This window comes from Amblyomma mixtum, chromosome 6 (assembly GCF_055824585.1).
Source record: "Amblyomma mixtum isolate Tamu chromosome 6, ASM5582458v1, whole genome shotgun sequence".
NCBI classification, from domain to species: domain Eukaryota; kingdom Metazoa; phylum Arthropoda; class Arachnida; order Ixodida; family Ixodidae; genus Amblyomma; species Amblyomma mixtum.
Window position 1 is genome coordinate 107,953,325 of NC_143017.1, and position 17,164 is coordinate 107,970,488.

Sequence of the window (17,164 nt, forward strand, 5' to 3'; positions counted from 1 at the left end):
TTTTATGATTGCAGGACAGAGTAGAGTACCTGTCTGCAGGCGCCTTAAAGTTCGCTCCTCCGTCTTACTCAGCCCCTTTGCAGGGGCCGGGAAAAAGCGGTGGTTGTCGCTATAATGCGTTATTATTTCCCTGAATCGCAGCAGCGGCTGGTTAGTCTCCGAGCCAGAAGAGCTGGGATGAGGAGCCCGGTGAATTATAAGCGCTCGGGCAGCGCGGCCTCATTATACCTCGTAAGCCCTGGTGGCCAGGAGCCCAAATGATTCTCTTCGATGTTGGATCAGTGGCAGTCCGTCTTCGAATGCAAGCAGCTCAGGGGGAGATCTGCCCTGCCAAGTATAATGATCACATGCTTTTCGGAAGTCCGTGATGATGATATTCTCGAATTGGCGTGGGCGGCAGCAAGCGCTATCGCTACTTCCTCGGCTCGCATTGAATTCGGGGCTCGAAAGGAGAGTCCATCAACGTGCATTTCCTGGTGAACGACAGCGGCCGAGTAAAATACCGTGGGCGATGGCCCTACTACGTCTGCATAATATACAACGGGTCGGGAGCCGTGTTGTCTCTCAAGAGCCCGAGCTCGCGCTTGTCGTCTGTTTTCGTGCATGTCGGTGTCCATGTTACGGGGGAGCGTGGAGACCCAGGGCATATGGTGGCGAAGTATTTGTCTTCCTTTGCTCGGGTCGCGTCCACATAGGCTGCAGCTGGGTCACTACTGTATCGGTCTTCGATTCTTTGAGCACGGTTCGCTCTCCTAGCTGCATGCCTTTCCAATGTCATGTTTTAGGGAGGGGTAGGATTTCAATGTGCTGTCTGATTGTGATCGGCAGCATCTCCCTGCAGCTAGGGTCGTACACTGGCTCTATCCCTAGCCTGTAAGTACCATACGGCCTGCAGTAGAGGCTGAAAGCCTCAATATTACTGCTTTTCTATGCGCCTTTATCAGCTCTTCCATTGTGTTGTATATGCCTAGTTCGAGTAGCTTTTCGGTCTTGGTGTATCTGGGAAGCCCTAGAACTGCTTTGTAGACTAGAAGAGCTCTTGTCTCCGGTGGGTGTGAGATGGCGTCACGGGTACAATTGCTGCGAAGTCTTTCGGTTTTGGTTCGCCGCCGCCGCAGGCGATGGGCACTTCAATCAGGCAAGTACCCCACCTAAATGTAGTATAAAACAAAACTGACCATCAAATGCAACCCATGTGCGAAATATGAGCCCGAACAAACGTGCGATTAAGCCGAGATATTTTTTTTATTTTCTCTGAATGCAACATTCAGTATGTTAAAGTTATAGTTTATAAGGTTGATAGCACTGATCTCTACTAGGGGGCTGGATGCGCGGCCACGACCAGAAGTGAGCCTTTCGCAGTGCACGAAATCGGACCTCAGCACTGTTTTTCACATAGAGCTATACCAGTTTTTCGGTCTCAGTTTTCGTTTTCCACTTTGTGATATTCAGCAGTTCTGTTTATCTAACCTAGGTGGCGCTAGACACGCGCCTTATCATGTCAGCTGATACATGCATTTGTATATATATTCATAACGAACTGGGAACAGAGAGCAAACAAGGAAGGGGAGGTTCTCCGGCTGCTCCGGCATAGTCGGGTCGGGCATGACATTACCAGTTCCCCAACGGCAAGAGATACAACACACTAGGCGCATCGCCCTCTCGCCTTTCTCGTCTTTTTCCGCGACAATGACTACCAGTTGCGCCGCCAACTGCATGAGGAGACCAACAAAATCCTCGGGAAAGTTGTTAAAAATATAAGGGTCCAGGGTGAAACCTGCATATCTGTTTTTCGAGCTTTCTCTGAAATTACACGGTCCTCCAAACGATGCTCACACTCTCTCATATGCGAAAATCTGCGAACGAAAGGAAGAAAAACGCGAGTTTTTGCATTGCAATACATAGCACCTGACTTCCAGGACACGCCGTCCAACTTCCGATGGCTTCACTCGTGCTCCCTTTGGAAAACGGGAATGCTGCATCCAGCCACCTAATGGAGATCAGTCATGAGCCACACCATGAAATTCTTAATATATGTTTAGAAACTGAGCCACACTGTATATACCACTGATCTCCACTCGGTGGCTGGATGGCGTATAGAGCGTTAATCGGGCGCAGCGGCAGTGGCGCAGTGGCGCAGTGGCGAACGGCGGCGGCTATGCGTTTCGGCTTGGGCGTGCGGGAGAAATGGCGCCAGGAGCGCGCGCTGCCCCGGCTGCGGAGCTGGTTACGAGGGGCAACGGCGACGCCGCGAAACGCAGGAACGGGCGCCAGAGCTGCGCTCTAAACACGCGAAAATAGGCGCGCTGACGTGTGCCAGCGAACACATCGGGCCGGTGCGCATGCGATGGCCTTTTGAGCGGCCTATAGTCGGATGAAGGCAGCGGCTTTTCCCCGTCAAAGGACCCCCCTCCAACCAATGGCGTCGGCCGATTCTCATTGTCCTGCTAGCCTGACAACGCAAGGAGTGGCAAATGAAAGGGGTTAGTCCCCTCTCTCCATAGTCGGGGATAGACCCCTCTCTCCATTGTGGCACCGCTCCCTGCATTGTCACCCTAGCAGGGTCATGAGAATCGGCCGACGCCATTGGCTGGAGGGGGGTTCTTTGACGGGGAAAAGCCGCTGCCTTCCTAAGTTGTATCCGACTATAGAAGCTTCCAACAAATGGGCTAACATAAGAAGCTAACAATAATAATTAACAAGTTAACTATCCAATATTCGTTAACCAGCCTGCGAGTTAGCACGTCTTAGCTATATTCCGATGCACAACACCGCTGACAGTGCTAAGCTGAAAATAGCGCTCTTCTAACTAAAAAGGCCTATTTTTAAAATTGCTGACAGACGTAGGTGAAATACCCCGCCTACTGACGAAGGTGTCAATAGCGCGAAATGACAAGGGCAGAATTCGAGTGAATTTTTTTTTTTATAGCATATATGGAGGATACGTTTGTTCTCCTGATACGTTTGTCAAAAAAAAAATGTTTGACAGAATTGCAGTATAACCAGCCACAGGAATTTTAGTGCCTTAAAAAGCTATTTCCGGCTATTTTTAGAGTCTGTGCTGCTATATAGGAGGTATTCACATGACGTCATCCGCAAGGGGCGCTAGCGGCCGGCGCGGCATTCGCCATGTTGGTGGTCGCGCGCGCGGCCGCCGCAGCCAGCCGCAGCGTTAAATAGCCGGTGATGTGTGAAATGTGAGTGTATTTCGCGTCTCGCCATAGATAATTACTGTCCGGCCCGTAACACCGCGTTACTGAGAGGGTGTTCCGGGAACTGCGCGAAGCAGAAAAGAGCGGCCACGCTCAAAAGGTTCCCCTTTGTGAAAAGTTCGGCCCGTAAGAAAGCGTAGGCGCCGGCGCAGTGTGAATTCACCGGTATCGAGACCCACCTTGTGCACGGCTTAAGTTTGCTGGCAGGCCAAGGAATTAAAGGATATAAACCCATGAGAGGGTGCAATTACTTGACAAGCGGGTGAGTCCAAGAGCCGTGCTGAGGGTGCCGACGGCCGAATTAAGTGCCGTTTTTGAAGAGGTGAGTAATTCGAAGGGTCTGTTGCTTAGCTGTAGCTTAACTTGTCATCTCTATCTGCTGAAAGTGACGTGTTACTACTGAATCTAGTGGAATGGCCGCACACTGCGTTGCTGCGAAATGGCTAGACGTCTTGCATTCGAAGCAGCGCTACGCAGCTACAATCAAAACTGCAAACATTCTCGCTGTGTCTGCCGTTCGTGCTGCGAGCGCATGGCAGTATTTGTTTGACCGTTCTGTCGTGTAAATAAGGCAGCTATGACGCTTTGCCTTTCTGCTGAAAGACCCTGTGAGAAGCGTCACCAGATCGCGGACTACAGGCGCTTGAATTATCAATTTCTGCGGCGGCAGTTTTGGAATTTCGGCAATTAATCGTGCTGTTTATCCGCGATGTGCCCTGCATGACTAGCTGACAGTTATCAACTGATATTAAAAGCTGCCAGTCGTGTACATTCTTGCGAGCAGCGCAGCCAGCCAGTTTTGCTGCCGAGTTGAGGCAGCTCGATTATATCACGGCGCAGAAGAATTCTGCTGCAAACTTCATGCACAATACGCGCTCCACAAAGATAAGTGGTCGCTGACGCATTCGACAACCTACAAATATGCTACGGATCACTAACAGTTCAGGCCGGGTACCTCACGGCGCACCGTGACACTGCGCGAGCTCTGGCCTGAAACGACCGCAAACATGGCGCGCTTGCCGCGACGACGCTCGCGCCGTCTGGTAGCGCGGCCTCAGTGAATACCTCCTATATAGTATGGTCAAAGACTTATCGCTTCCTCCTTGTTCCTGTTCGTTTAGGCCTTTTCGATCTCGCGAAATGCCGAACGCTAAAGGCACTGAGCCATCGCGGTGAGTTGTTGTGAAGAGGGTGGACAGAAGCAGCAAGGCATGAGGAGGCGATGTGTGCATACTCAATGTTTCTCCAAAAACATCAGCTTTAATTTGAGAACCTTCACGTAGAGTACAAACGAAAGTCTTTGCTTGATACGATTGTCCCAAGCCACTGGAAAAATTATCAAATTTGTTGCCTCAGACTTCTTTCCGCAGTCAATAAAAAAACTTAAAAATTCACAGACACTTAATTACGTAATTCGTTGGCAACTCGACAGCATTAGAAGCTGTTGATGCCTTTCCCGAAAGTGACGTCACTTTCCTCCAGCCAATCAGCGAATGGCCGACGACAGTTTTTGTCCCTGTTAAGCTTTTAATTATGTGGGATTAATAACATACAGTTAGCTCTGTCGAAGCATAAAAACGCTCATAATTTTAATTTATGCTCGCATAAGTATAAAAAATCTTCATCGTGTTACACACACAAAAACATTTCATTAACATACGTATAAAAGCAAAGCATCAGTCGCTAGGGAGGCAGGAGTCGTGTTGATCGACCACTAATGGCAAAAGCTCGCATAAATGTAAAGCAACAAAAGTTTCAACTGCCGTACTGCAAACTCGGCAGGCGATGGAATCATTTTGACTGCCGGCACTCATTGGTAGTATGAGTCTGAAAATGCATGCGCAATTCTATCATTCGTAGATGTTCAAAAAACATGCTAATTTTCACGTTTTAGTTGCATAGTATCGATGTGTTCTTTAAAAAAATGTACGCTTTTTCCTTACATTTCTGGAAAGTGAAGTGTGGTTAACAATACAATGCTTAAAGTTCATAAATTTTTTCGACATTTCCGTCGCATAGACATTAGAGGGTTAATAGCAGCCATATTCTCAAGGAAGCTATGCAGCTTCTTGAAATCTTTGTAATTTAGGAAATAAAAGGCAGCAATTGTGAATACCTCTTCCTTCACAAAAATGTAAGAAAGCTATGTACACTCGAAACAAAAGGGAGTAAAAAAGGAAGTAAGCTGTTCTCTAACGCACACCCTTTATAAAATAGAGTGCGCTAGAGGATAGTTTACTCTTTTTTTTACTCTCATACAGCGCATTCGTATTTAGAGTGTAGTTTTCTTCTGCAGATACACGTTCGATTAGGATGACAGCGAAACGTAATTATTTTCTTGCTTGAAATCTACCCCATCTCGGGGTTTCCCCTGAAGACATCAGGCTATCCCCTTCCGGCACTCTTGTGTTTCTTTTTTCCGACAATGCCTCCGAGTCGATGTAAAGCTGTCACATTGCGGATAATGGTCCAACGAAGTGACGAGGTCATTGCCTGTGTTGACCACAGCGACGGCCATTTTCATACACAGGCTTCTCACGCGCGGCTGCAGCCCGACTAGAGCAACGTCACGCAGGCCGCCAGCATAGCCATGAGGACTCCTTGAAAAATACCGAGGCACTGGAAGGCAAAGACAAAAGGCGAAATATTAGGCTTAGGAGTTGGCTTCAGTAACCGGCCACCTTCTGTCGTCTGCTGTTCTAAATATCCGTAAATAACACCACTAGTGAATTGCTGACGTAGTGGAGTCTGCCTGTATAGTTGAAGCCCGCTTTCCTGCCTGTTTACGGTCAAGTTCGTACTTATTTTGAATTTTATTTTTGCACAGATCACATAAACACTGTTGACAGCTGACAGCTTCTCGTCGAATTACTCATGGAACCTCTTAATCACACAAACATTGTCAAATCATAGCATAGCGATACTGTTGGAGCTAGCAGCTGCTCTTGGCGCTAAAGGCGGAATAGGATATTCTGGTTGGTTTGCAGTCCTGACTTCGCTCCAGTTCCATGAGTAATTACGAAGCGATTCTCCACATCCACCACTGCTGCTGGTAATAACTATGGTGAGGCTCACGCGGATGCTTTACACAACTGTGCAATCTCCAGCAAGTGCAACGCGATAAAGATAACCTGTTAGTTTATAAATTACGCCCAGTACGTAGCGTACGTTGTTTCAGAGACATTCAAAAAGGTGTGAGTAGCTCAAGCAACTTTGCAACTTCTATTCGAGGTTATCCTTTTGGTTAAAACCGTCAGAACAGGCAGCACGAGCGTTACCTGAGGCTGCACACTTGAGGATTTCGCTGGCCACTGTGTACACGCCCAAGCAATATGAAACAAACTCATTGCCTTCACGCCGGCAAGAAGTACTCCTCAAGTACCAGTTTGTTTTGTACATGTACTATATGGGTCGTCTTTTCCGCAATACAAAACATCCTTTGGATGTTTTTTCTAGTTTTATGCCGAGGTAACAACAGATTTAGCTTTTGCGTGCAAACTAAGTGTTCAGTTTCATGTTTCTCTCACCTGCACACGCAAATGAACACTTATCTCAGAACTGCGTTGAGTGCGCGCATTACGCTTGCGAATTGAGAATCAGCGGACAGCGCCAGCGGCGACCGCGAGCGGCTCCTGCCGTTACCCCTGGACGCGTTTTCTTGGTGACAAAGCAGCACTCACGAGAGCAGCAAGGGGGATGATCCGGTCGTTATGGTGCGAAACGGCGAGTACGCCGCTGACCAGGAACATCAGTGCTCCGCTTCCGTAGTAAGTGACCAGCTGGAAAAGAAGGCAAAGAGGAGGGAACGTTGCTATTCATAGCTTCTTCCCGCCTTGGCCTTTTGTTTTGAGCATCCCCCCATTCTGCGGGACGGGGTTCGATCCCCAGTACCACCGGGATATCCATCGGATCTCCAACGGGTACAGACATTTACCCTGGCCTGATGCTCGGCTACTCCAGTGGTAGGGATAAGAGATAATGATCTACCAAGGGTCCCTGTACAGCTTTCCTACTCTGGGACCCTAGCCTGTATTTTGCAGTAATGTGGAAATTGATTTGATTTGCAAAAAAAAAAAACAGACCTCTGGAAAATTAGTCTCTGATACACATCGAGCGTATTAAAAAAAAATAGCGAAAGCGCTCAGAAGGCCATTCTCTACTTTATATTCATAGATCCCCGGGAGTCCTCATATCCCTCCTGGCGCAGTGGTGCAGCGGATGGGAAGGTTTGTATGACGCCGCAAGGTCACGTGACCTAGGTGCCCCCCCCCCCCCCACCCCCCTCCCTTCCTCCAGGGCGAGATCACCAACAAGCTGCTCTTGCTCCCTCTCCCTTATAAGCCATTGAAGCTCATCCCGCCGTTCTCGGCGGGCTTCTACATCGCTGACCGGAGGGGTAGAATTCATCCGTCCTCTCACCGTCGGTGCCGGTTTAAACTGGCATCGTTCCTGGACACAATAATAAAATAAATAAGTTCAATGGGCTTAGAGAAAGGAGGAGAAGTAGAACTGAAGGAGAGAGAGCCGCGGCTGACGTGCTAGAGAACGTGTGTCCTCCCACCCTCTCCACATCTCTGATTGGCCGCTGCGCCACCTCCTCTCCGCGTGACTCCTTCCACTGATTCTGATTGTGAATTCTCCTCCTTCCACTCCTCTCCGCCCTCCTCTCCACATTCCACTTCGCGACCTCAACGTGACATTTCCGCAAGGGCGTCCGCAGAATTTTTTGCAGGGGGGGGCCCCGTTGGTGCCCCGGGGGGGGGGGGGGGGGGGTATGTTCGTAGCAGAAAGGCGCTATTTGCGGAGTAAATTTATTTATTTATATATAAATAAAAATTAAACAAAATGCACACATGAAAGAAAAATTACAAACAGCAAATTAAAGCGCGGCTAGGAGAGGTACATTGGAGTTTATCAACGAAGAAACAACTAAAATTAATAAAAATGCAAAAAGATGCTATATCACTTCGTGGAGAAGAGTGCTCAGTCTTGCTGCATACGGGTTCTCGACTCACCCGGATTGATGACCAGCACACAGCACAATATGTTCACAAACACGCAACTACAGTCACTCAGTCAGTCTTCCTTGAACAGCAACTGTAGGCGCCTCGGATTTTTCTGGGCGAATTGCGTAATTACACGTGTGATAAATTCACTTCTGTGCTTCATTACACGCTCTCGGTGCACACTCATCATACACATTGATTGGAAAAACTGTTGAACGCGTACGTTGAAAACAAAAGATGACTATATATACAACGAAAACTTATTTACAAGATAAATGCACGCTCGCAGCTTCATACACCTCGCTCCATCTTGCTTGCGCATCCGCACAGTCGAGCAACCGCACACACACTGCTCTCCGCTCGTCGTTTTCTCGTCCGCTGTCTTGGTTGTTCTCAGCTTCGCTGACAACCGGCCACTAAAAACACCCAAGCACAAACACAGAGGCGCGCACACGTGCAAGGGCTTACTTGCCGCAGTATCCCCGAATGCGCACTTTGGGGGTGAAAGGAACGCCGCGCAACTTCCGAGGGGAAGGGACACTCGCCACTCCAGTCGGAAAATTTGTTTTTGTGTTTTTATGGGGTTCAGAGCCCCAAAACGACTCAGGCTATGAGGGATGGAGTAGTACAGAGTTCCGGGTAATGTCGACCACCTGGGTCTCTTTACCATGCACTGACACGCACAGTACATGGGCGCTGTTGTGATTTGAGGCCCAGCCAGAGGTGACAGGCGAGCCAGGCAGGCGCCATCGGGCTGCGTTGACCAAAGGCGCTGGTTTTCGCAGAAGACGCAAAGAACGCTGGTGTGGGGGCGCCTCGGGAGACTGCGTCGCCGTGAACAAAAGCAGCTTTGCCGGAGATTCTGAAAGCGGCGCTTCTACCGAACTGCGCTACCCGTGGATCGGAGGAGACAGCGAGCGGCGGCGGCGCCAACTCATCGCCCGCTTGCCCCTGAGCAGCCCGACAAAGCGGGGGTGGACACGGCTGATTTTACCTTCCCTCCTTAAGAATTCATCGGTGACCGGCGTAACGATAGGCGAAAACAAGATGCCCCGTGCACTGTCTGCCTCCGTGTCGTTATCTCTCTAGAGATCAAAGAAACAGACACCCATCTCAAGGCGGCTCGAAACACATGCTCGCCGGTGCCGCTGTATGTCTGGAACAGGTCGCCCTTCAGTAGAGCTAACGATGGCGTGGTTTGAAAACGGCGGAACGACGCACGCCCGGACGCGGCATTTCGCAGATGTGACCATGCGGGGCTGCTTTTACCCTTTTGACTGAGCGCACCACCGCCCCTGGCGTGCGGCCATCACTCACGGTTCGAGTGAGTGATTTTCCAGGGGGGTGCAGCCGCCCCCCCTTGCCCCCCCCCTCCAGACGCCCATGCATTTCCGGACAGATTGTGCGAAGGTGGCAGTAGTAATGCTAACTCATTAAAACATCTGAACACCACGGCACTCTCTGGCCAAACTGTTTTCGCCGCATTAAAATCAAACGATCATGTAAGGCCGCCGCTCATTTGCCACCTGCAACCACTGTGCAGGGCGCTGCCCTCGCGGCGGTGGCTGTCCATTGTGAACGACAGCACCGCCGCTACCTCCAGGGCGCCCCCCCCCCCCCCCCCCCCCTATCCCCCCTTACGCATACGCTAACGTCGGAAAGGCGCCCGATGGCCCACAGCGGCCTTGAAAGGTCGCCGCTCATTTCCAGCTACAACCACTGTGCAGGGCGCTGCCCCCGCGGAAGGGGCTGTCCATTATGAACGAAAGACCCTCCAAGCACAGTGCAGTAGGGAGTTCGTCTTTTGACGCACTGCTACCTTCACGGTGTCTCTATCAATTTGTGGGGGAAAACAGGAACCCTTTCGTAGCTGGTTTGCCGAGCCGACAAAGAGAGCCCAGGAAAGGACGATTAGAGCGTTTTTTTTTGGCGACGTGGGGAACGACATCCATTCCTCACTTTTTATCCGCCCGCTCATCGATCACTCTTGTCCGAGCGCCCTACCGTCTGTGCCGTACCGGCTTCTCTCTCATCTATTGTTTGCATATGACACGCACTGATGACGGCTGGTACGCATCTGTACCAAGAACTTGACTTGCAGTGCGAGTGGAGAGGGGGGGGGGGGGGGGGGGGGGGCGGCGGTGTGCTTGGGACAGGTCGGAAGGAGAGCCCCAACGGGAGAGGATGTGCATGCTCTTACCGACGAGAGAGTGGTGTTGTGTTTGTTCTTTATTTTTGTTTTCTTAGCGAGACCCTGAGTTTGAGGCTGAGCTCAACCCACGGGGTAGGTCAATGATTGGAGAATTGATATTTGGGGCGGGCCACTGCAAATCACCGCCCCATTTCTTTGTTTGTTACGGTTATAAAAACCGAAGTGAAGGAATGGAGACCAGCCTGAGCTGGGGCTCCATGCTTAGCATGTAACATTCTGCTTCTTAGGCTCTAACCTGCTAGGTAGAAGAGTAAAGTAGCGCAAAGTTTGTTTTTCCTTTTGTAAATTCATTTCTGCTGTTTCCAGTTTTGCTCCTTGTACATGCTTACTGTAAATATATGTTCCTCTATCTGCCATCATCTTGAAGAACGCCTCCTGGTCTTCCTTCACGCCGAATTAACTAGAGGAAGGGTTTGGAAACCTTCCCTTGAAGAAACGAACAACTTTACTGATCATATCCTCGGAGAGCCTGAGCACAGCGTCATTGTAGTGTTCCTTTCCTTCACACTTTGTGCGTGGCTCGCCTCCTGTCTCGGCTAGAAGAACTTCGCGCACATTTTCCTCTGCGGTTGGTGTTAACAACGTCAGAATATGGCAAAATCTGCGCCGACTGGGTCCTCCGAACGCTCACGCAGAGAAAAAACAAAGGAAAACACCGTGTGCAAGTTCGCTACGACCTGTTGACCCAATTAGCGCGTGAAAAAGCATGTCAAGGTGTTCTCAAGTTGCATTGATTGTTTCTTTTAGAATCTTTGAATGTGCACTTTACGGGAATGCCGCCTGAAGAGCCCCTTATATGCATCAGTGTGACATGTGACACGATTTTGCACGCTCTTTTCTACTGTCGTGTACAGGTCGTTCAAAATTAGGCTTTCAATATTAAAAAGAATAAAAGACAAGCAGTACACAAACGCCACTTTTTCACGTAGGTTGCACGATCGGGCGAACACAAAGTGAGATGGTAATTGATGTCGTCAGACTTAACTCAAATTTATAAGCGTCATTTTAGTGAGTGCAAATAGCATGAATGTTTTTACTGTAAACATAGGGGTGGTTGAATTTCAGGACTTTCTGCTTGGAGGAATCCTCGTAGCAGCCTCCGAGATATACTCCTCTCAGTTTTCAACTGAATACGCGTGAGTATAGCACGCAAGGAGATGACGATCAACGCCAGGCTACTCTAAGGGGAAAACCGCTGTTGCCTGTGGATTTTCGTCTGCCAACGGCGCAAAGCAATAGGTGAACTTACTTTCTCCCTTTCGGCTAGCGAAATCGAAAAAAACACCAACAGTTGCGTCATTCCAGGAAGGAGTTTTGCGTCTCCCAGGATGCGTAATTACGCGGATTGAGTGGGAAATTTGGAGGCGAATAGCTCGGAACGCAGGCCTGCTATGAGAATTCTATCAATGGAATACTCTAGAGATACGATTGCTTTAAAATAATCAACACAAATATGCCCACTCACCGGAATGGCTGAAATGGTTATTAATTGATTTTAGTTATATAGCATACTGACTTTTTTTTTCTTCCGGTCGCGCAACGTACGCGAAAGGACAGCTTTCACGTAACTCTCATCGTTTGCTTTAAAAAAAAAATCATGACAGACTAATTTGGACAGCCTGTCGAATGAATCCTATGTAAAGATCTGGCTCGACCTTGAGAATGAAATGAATGAGTGATCCAAACATGATGGCTCCTTATTAAAACGTTACGTCATGGCCCTACTAAACTGGTCACACGTATTAACCAAACGTGATGGACTTAGATTCTCAGAATCGAGTTTTGGCCAAGGAATGCCTTGCTTAGAAAGCACACGCATAGAGGACGTACCTACAATATTTTGCATTTCTTTTAATAACAATTCTTTTCGGTAAGCAGAGTCTCCCTTTAACACGCTCAAGATGATAAATAGAGCACTGGGACTACTAGCGGCACATGAATGCTTTTGAAACTAGTAAATGAGCAGCTATTTTCAGTTTTTAATTGCTGAAACTATCTGCGTTTCTCACACTGTATATTTGCATATGCCCGGATTGCATACTTATGACTACAGAAAAAATAAATATTTTGGAGTGTATTGGTACCCGTCATGCCAATTGTGACAGCTATGTGCAGAGAGCATCCGCTGCAGTTAATTTCTATTGCGAAAAGTTACACCTATTGTTTAGCGATCAAAGGCCGCATTTTAAAGAATGTCTGTGACAGAACCAACTAAGCGTTTACATTCTTGTGTCGTGTGTGCGAGTGTGTGCAAGGGGGTTGGAGGCTTCAATAGGCGGGTGTATATGTTGCCAGTGCTGCCTTTCTGCAGAATTAGCAATTGAAAGTGCGGCCTCCTGCATGAATGCACGAAGAGCAGGCACTACTATGGGCACTATAATAGAGTTAGTTAGTTATATTGATTTTAATGGCGCAAAAGCAACTGAGGCTATGATGCGCACTACAATAGAGGATGGGGCAAAACGTGACTTGGGGCACGTATAATTTAGTTACTGGAATCAGGTTTGGTACTTAGCGCCCCCTAACTTTCAAACGTGCTGTCAAATTAATGGGATATATGTCTGGCACGACCCGCCACGTGTCTACTGTAATTTAACTTAAGGCTGACGAGGTTGGATTTTTTCAGTCAGAAAAAGAAATTGCGAGTTGAGACTATACTGCAGGTGAACGGAAAAGTTGTCTAAAAGAAGTGAATTTCTGCAGCCCACATCTTTCCGTACTGCGCAGCTCAAATCACATGGCGTCCTGGTATAACCGAATGTTTAGTTATTACAAACGATTATCGGTCCAAGTTTAATCCAAGTTTAAGCATTATTGCGCCTCGTGTTCTTAAACGGCAGTTGGATCTACGCGTGGGGCAAAACGCGACATCGTTGGGTTCTGTAGGGTCTAAATTAAGATAACCACTTCACTGATCGCTCTAAAGACCGGTTCTTGTTTTGCCTCTCTCTAGAGTAGCCCGAATGTAAAAAAAGGAACTTATTGATTGCCGAATAGTGAGCAGAAGACGCGAAGCTATGTGGGCGGCAAGCACTACCAGTAACATCAAGCGTTTTGGGGTTCCTACAGGCGCTCACCACAGAACAACAAATCAGATGAAAGAATATGAAGGGCAGGAACTGCACAAGTTAGACGCTGAGCGCCGCGCTCTGTTTGGCTGGAAAGAACAGCTACTTGTACAACACTTCGTAACAATGGAGCAAGCTCTGCTTGCGAGCTTGCACCATGCAAGCCTGTTTACGCGCTACGAATCGAATCAAATCGCATCTCCATTCAACAGGGCAGAGCGAAAAAGCAGCAGCTGTGACACTAAAACAGGAAAAAGTCGGAACGAAGGAAGAAAATTCAAAAATTTCCTGTAGCCAGGCTGCAGGCAGAGTCCGGCTGTAGAGCTGCCTACACTGCACTGTGTCATGGAGCAAAACAGTGCCGGATTCGGTCTCAGCACCGTGTGCCCAGACTGAATCCGACATAACACAGCGCTGTGTTCTGTGGTCCTCTCTTGTCCTGCCTTTCGCGCTGTAACTATGAATGCGAATCGCTTTGTGACCTTGACTGCCTGATCGGAGCTCCATTTTCAGCCCCACACGGCTGCTACCGGTCAGCGCACTTGCACTACAGGCGCCGCTGCGTGGCCGGCCAGGTCAGCGCAGTGACTTCCTCGCGGAGGGTCGAGGTACTCACATACTTCTTCGTCGGGTCCATATCACCCATGATACCGTGGAGGATGAAGAAACCACCGTTGAGGAGGTAGGAGAAGCTCAAGTAGTGGAGCATCTGGTAGGGGCCGTAGAAGTAGCCATCGATGTTCAGGAGGACCAACAGCACTAGGGATATCGCCTGTACGCCCCAAAACGTGAATACTGAATCAGAGACGTCACCACACGGGCAAGCCGCCACATGGTAGCGTGCTGCCGCGCAGGCCTGCCGCTCTTTCTTGGAGTGCGTAATGCCATTTGAAAGACTGAGGGCAGTTGTCGTCATATCTACTTTCAGTTTAGCGTCAACTAAAAGCACTTTCGGGCTGCAACACCCAGGACGCTTCTTTAATATTTTATTTAGTTGATCCTGTGACACGCGAAAAATAAAAAGTCTATGAAGAGAATAGGATGACTTACGGTTGTAGCTACTCCCGCCATTCCTCTCCTGGTTTCCAGGTACTTGCCTCCGGCGCATCCCTGAAAAGACAGGTTTACTTCGAATTGACTCACAAACAAAGCGAGACCACCCGCTTAACAGAACCGAGTTCGAGAGAACATAATAAATTCCTTGTGCAGACATCGTGGGGCACGATGTATCGAATATCCTGGAAGCACGAAGCCCGCGTCTTATAACGCGACTACGACACAGACGTGGTCTTGCTGTTCATCCGTTTTCCTTTTTGGATCAGGATGTCAAGACGACCGACAGTTCGGACCCATAAGTGACTGGAACTTAGCAAGTTGGATATTTAGACTTTCACCGCTTCCAAGCGCGAGGAAACACCGAATTCGTTCTTGTATAACACGTACGAAGTCAAAAGTCTTGCAGGGTTATAGTCATAATTCGACTCCTTTTCGTTCATTTCAACTGTGTCTAGCATGCGCTCAGCTTGATACAGGACGTGCATGCTTGCGATGATGCGTCTTTGCAGGCGTATTTGTGAGTAACATTGAACTCATTGGAAAGGGCTGTGAAACATCTTTCTGAGGAGAGTACATAAACTCGCTCAATTCCTACACATGGCAGTCATGAACATCTGAGCAAAATACACTACTACACGCAGCAGAGAACCCACAATCGCAAGCGAAAGTTGGCGAGCCCTTTCCGCACTCTCCTCCGTTTCACGCTCCTGGGGATCTCTTTCAGGAGATGGCTATTGGTTAGATTCTCTGAAACGTCACACGGCTGCCGCAGCCAGTCAGCCGCGTCACTCCAGCGGGCGTCGGTAGCCGGCGGAGGAATGCCCACCTTTGACCGTACAAAAAAAGCCCAGAGGAGAGGAGGAGAAGGAAAGGCGCGAATGCGCTGAAATTCAAATTTTGGCTACCGATAACTCAACTTCCACAAAACGCACTTAAAAATCTTTGCCTAAGAATATTTGTGGAGCGGCGTCATTTAACATCCCAGGCATTCCGCAAATTCATTCAGAGCCCCTTTTATGTGCGCTTGATGTGGGCTGACACGCGCTTAGTGGGCAGTCTCAGCGGTGACGCGAGGATAATGAGACGTAGTTCTGCTCGCGTATAGTTTATGTATGTCTCGAGGGAATAATCGTAGGCTATCACGGCGAGCCAACAGTGAGTGGCCACCGACTCAGGCAACGGCGCAGGAACATCAGGTAGTTTATGATTCTTTCGCAGCGTGAACGATGTCCTATTTGAAAGCACTGCGTCCTGGATGCAGTGCGCAACGCGTCCAGAACGGAGCAAACGCTGTTACAAAATGCAGCAGCGCGAGCAATCCCGCATGATATTGTCGGCCGTTGTCCTTGCGAAACCGGTGTCAGTGCTCCTGGTTTTAAAAATGCGCATCTCATTCTGCTTGTCGCCGCCAAATATAACCTCTCACCTTTCCCATTGCGGCAGCGGTGTCGTTACGTCGGTCTTCTTCTTTATTCTCTACCGAAAGCAAGCACACACCCATAGGCGACCAAATGAAAGAAGTTGAGAAAAAGCACAGAAAGATAATCAAATATCAGGTGGAGATATCAATATCAAGCTTCAATATAAAAAAAAATGTTTTGATAACTACTCGATACTAGCACAACGACCATCGGAGTAACAGGTGGAGTTGGGTTACCTGGTTTGCTGAAAGTCCTTACGTTGGCTCTTGGACAAGGACGTCTGGGTCGACTTTCCTGGTGTTTAAGCAACAAGCGAAACAAATCACTCATCGTGCTGTGGCGGCTTCGGTTAAAGCCAGGCATGTCCTGGGTTTTCCCTGATGCACGGACCACCTCCTGCAAACAAACTTACTTAGCACTAGTGCTAGGGCGTGGGGCTCGGGTCGCGCTGCTCTGTGGCGCTGAAACACGATTGCCACATTCGTGTATTAATGCACCGTTGTTGTGAAATCTCTCTGTAGACTGTATCGTATCCCCTCTCTCTCAAATATTGCTTTGCATATGCGGCACTGTTTGCAGAGCACCGCATGTGTTGAGTCTTATGAGTCTCTGTGCTGCATGAGGTTTGTTGTTCTGATAACCTCCGACTTCGATTCTCCCTGCCTCGCGACCGGCTAAAACTGCGCACCAAACGGCTAACCCCCTTTGTCACTTCGTAGTTTAATTCCAGCTTGGCTAGTGATGCTAAGTCGAGGGTATCTCTTTTGAGACCGGAAGAACTGCACCGACAAGCTCCAAGTGTGTGGGTCAAACGTAATGGCGTTTTTGAAATGACTTAGGACAACATAGGGACGACATAAACACTGGTGCGCAATTACCCCATTAATCTCCGATTGATGAACACCAGAAATTAAAAAGAAAACATCCTCTCTGCTCCTTGGTTTCGGTGACTGTTCGCTTCTGTTATAAAGCTGGCGGTTAGAGCTCACGTTCTTGATTTCTTCGTTCTCTAACAGCGTACATCAAAGTGTCTTCGCACATTGTTGTCTGGCTTCCCGATTTGCACACGCTGCTCGGGCGATCATGCAATCTGGCCTGTCGGGGCAAAAGAGCTGCGCGTGTCCTCAGCAGCTGATACGCGCAAACTCCAAGCTTTCCTCCCGCGAGACCGCAGCCACGAGTGAAACGC

At 48.9% G+C, this 17,164-nt stretch overlaps 1 protein-coding gene across 1 annotated transcript; it reads right to left on the minus strand.

Annotated features, from left to right (window-relative positions):
- Positions 1–4,569: 4,569 nt before the first annotated feature.
- Positions 4,570–16,214, minus strand: LOC149339985 (uncharacterized). The gene is made up of 5 exons (XM_089550615.1): positions 15,981–16,214; positions 14,549–14,608; positions 14,115–14,270; positions 6,893–6,991; positions 4,570–5,831 (listed from the first exon to the last, which is right to left on the minus strand). Exons 1-5 carry the CDS (start codon positions 16,053–16,055, stop codon positions 5,769–5,771), a joined length of 453 nt encoding a protein of 150 aa, XP_089406741.1. The 5' UTR covers positions 16,056–16,214; the 3' UTR covers positions 4,570–5,768.
- Positions 16,215–17,164: the final 950 nt, after the last annotated feature.

Excerpts from the sequence above, each read along its gene's own strand:
- LOC149339985 (XM_089550615.1), bottom strand. The coding sequence starts at position 16,055 with ATGGGTGTGTGCTTGCTTTCGGTAGAGAATAAAGAAGAAGACCGACGT. Across the intron at positions 14,271-14,548 it reads TGGCGGGAGTAGCTACAACC|GCGATATCCCTAGTGCTGTT; the intron begins GTAAGTCATCCT and ends TGGGGCGTACAG. Across the intron at positions 5,832-6,892 it reads TCATCCCCCTTGCTGCTCTC|TGCCTCGGTATTTTTCAAGG; the intron begins GTGAGTGCTGCT and ends TTTGCCTTCCAG.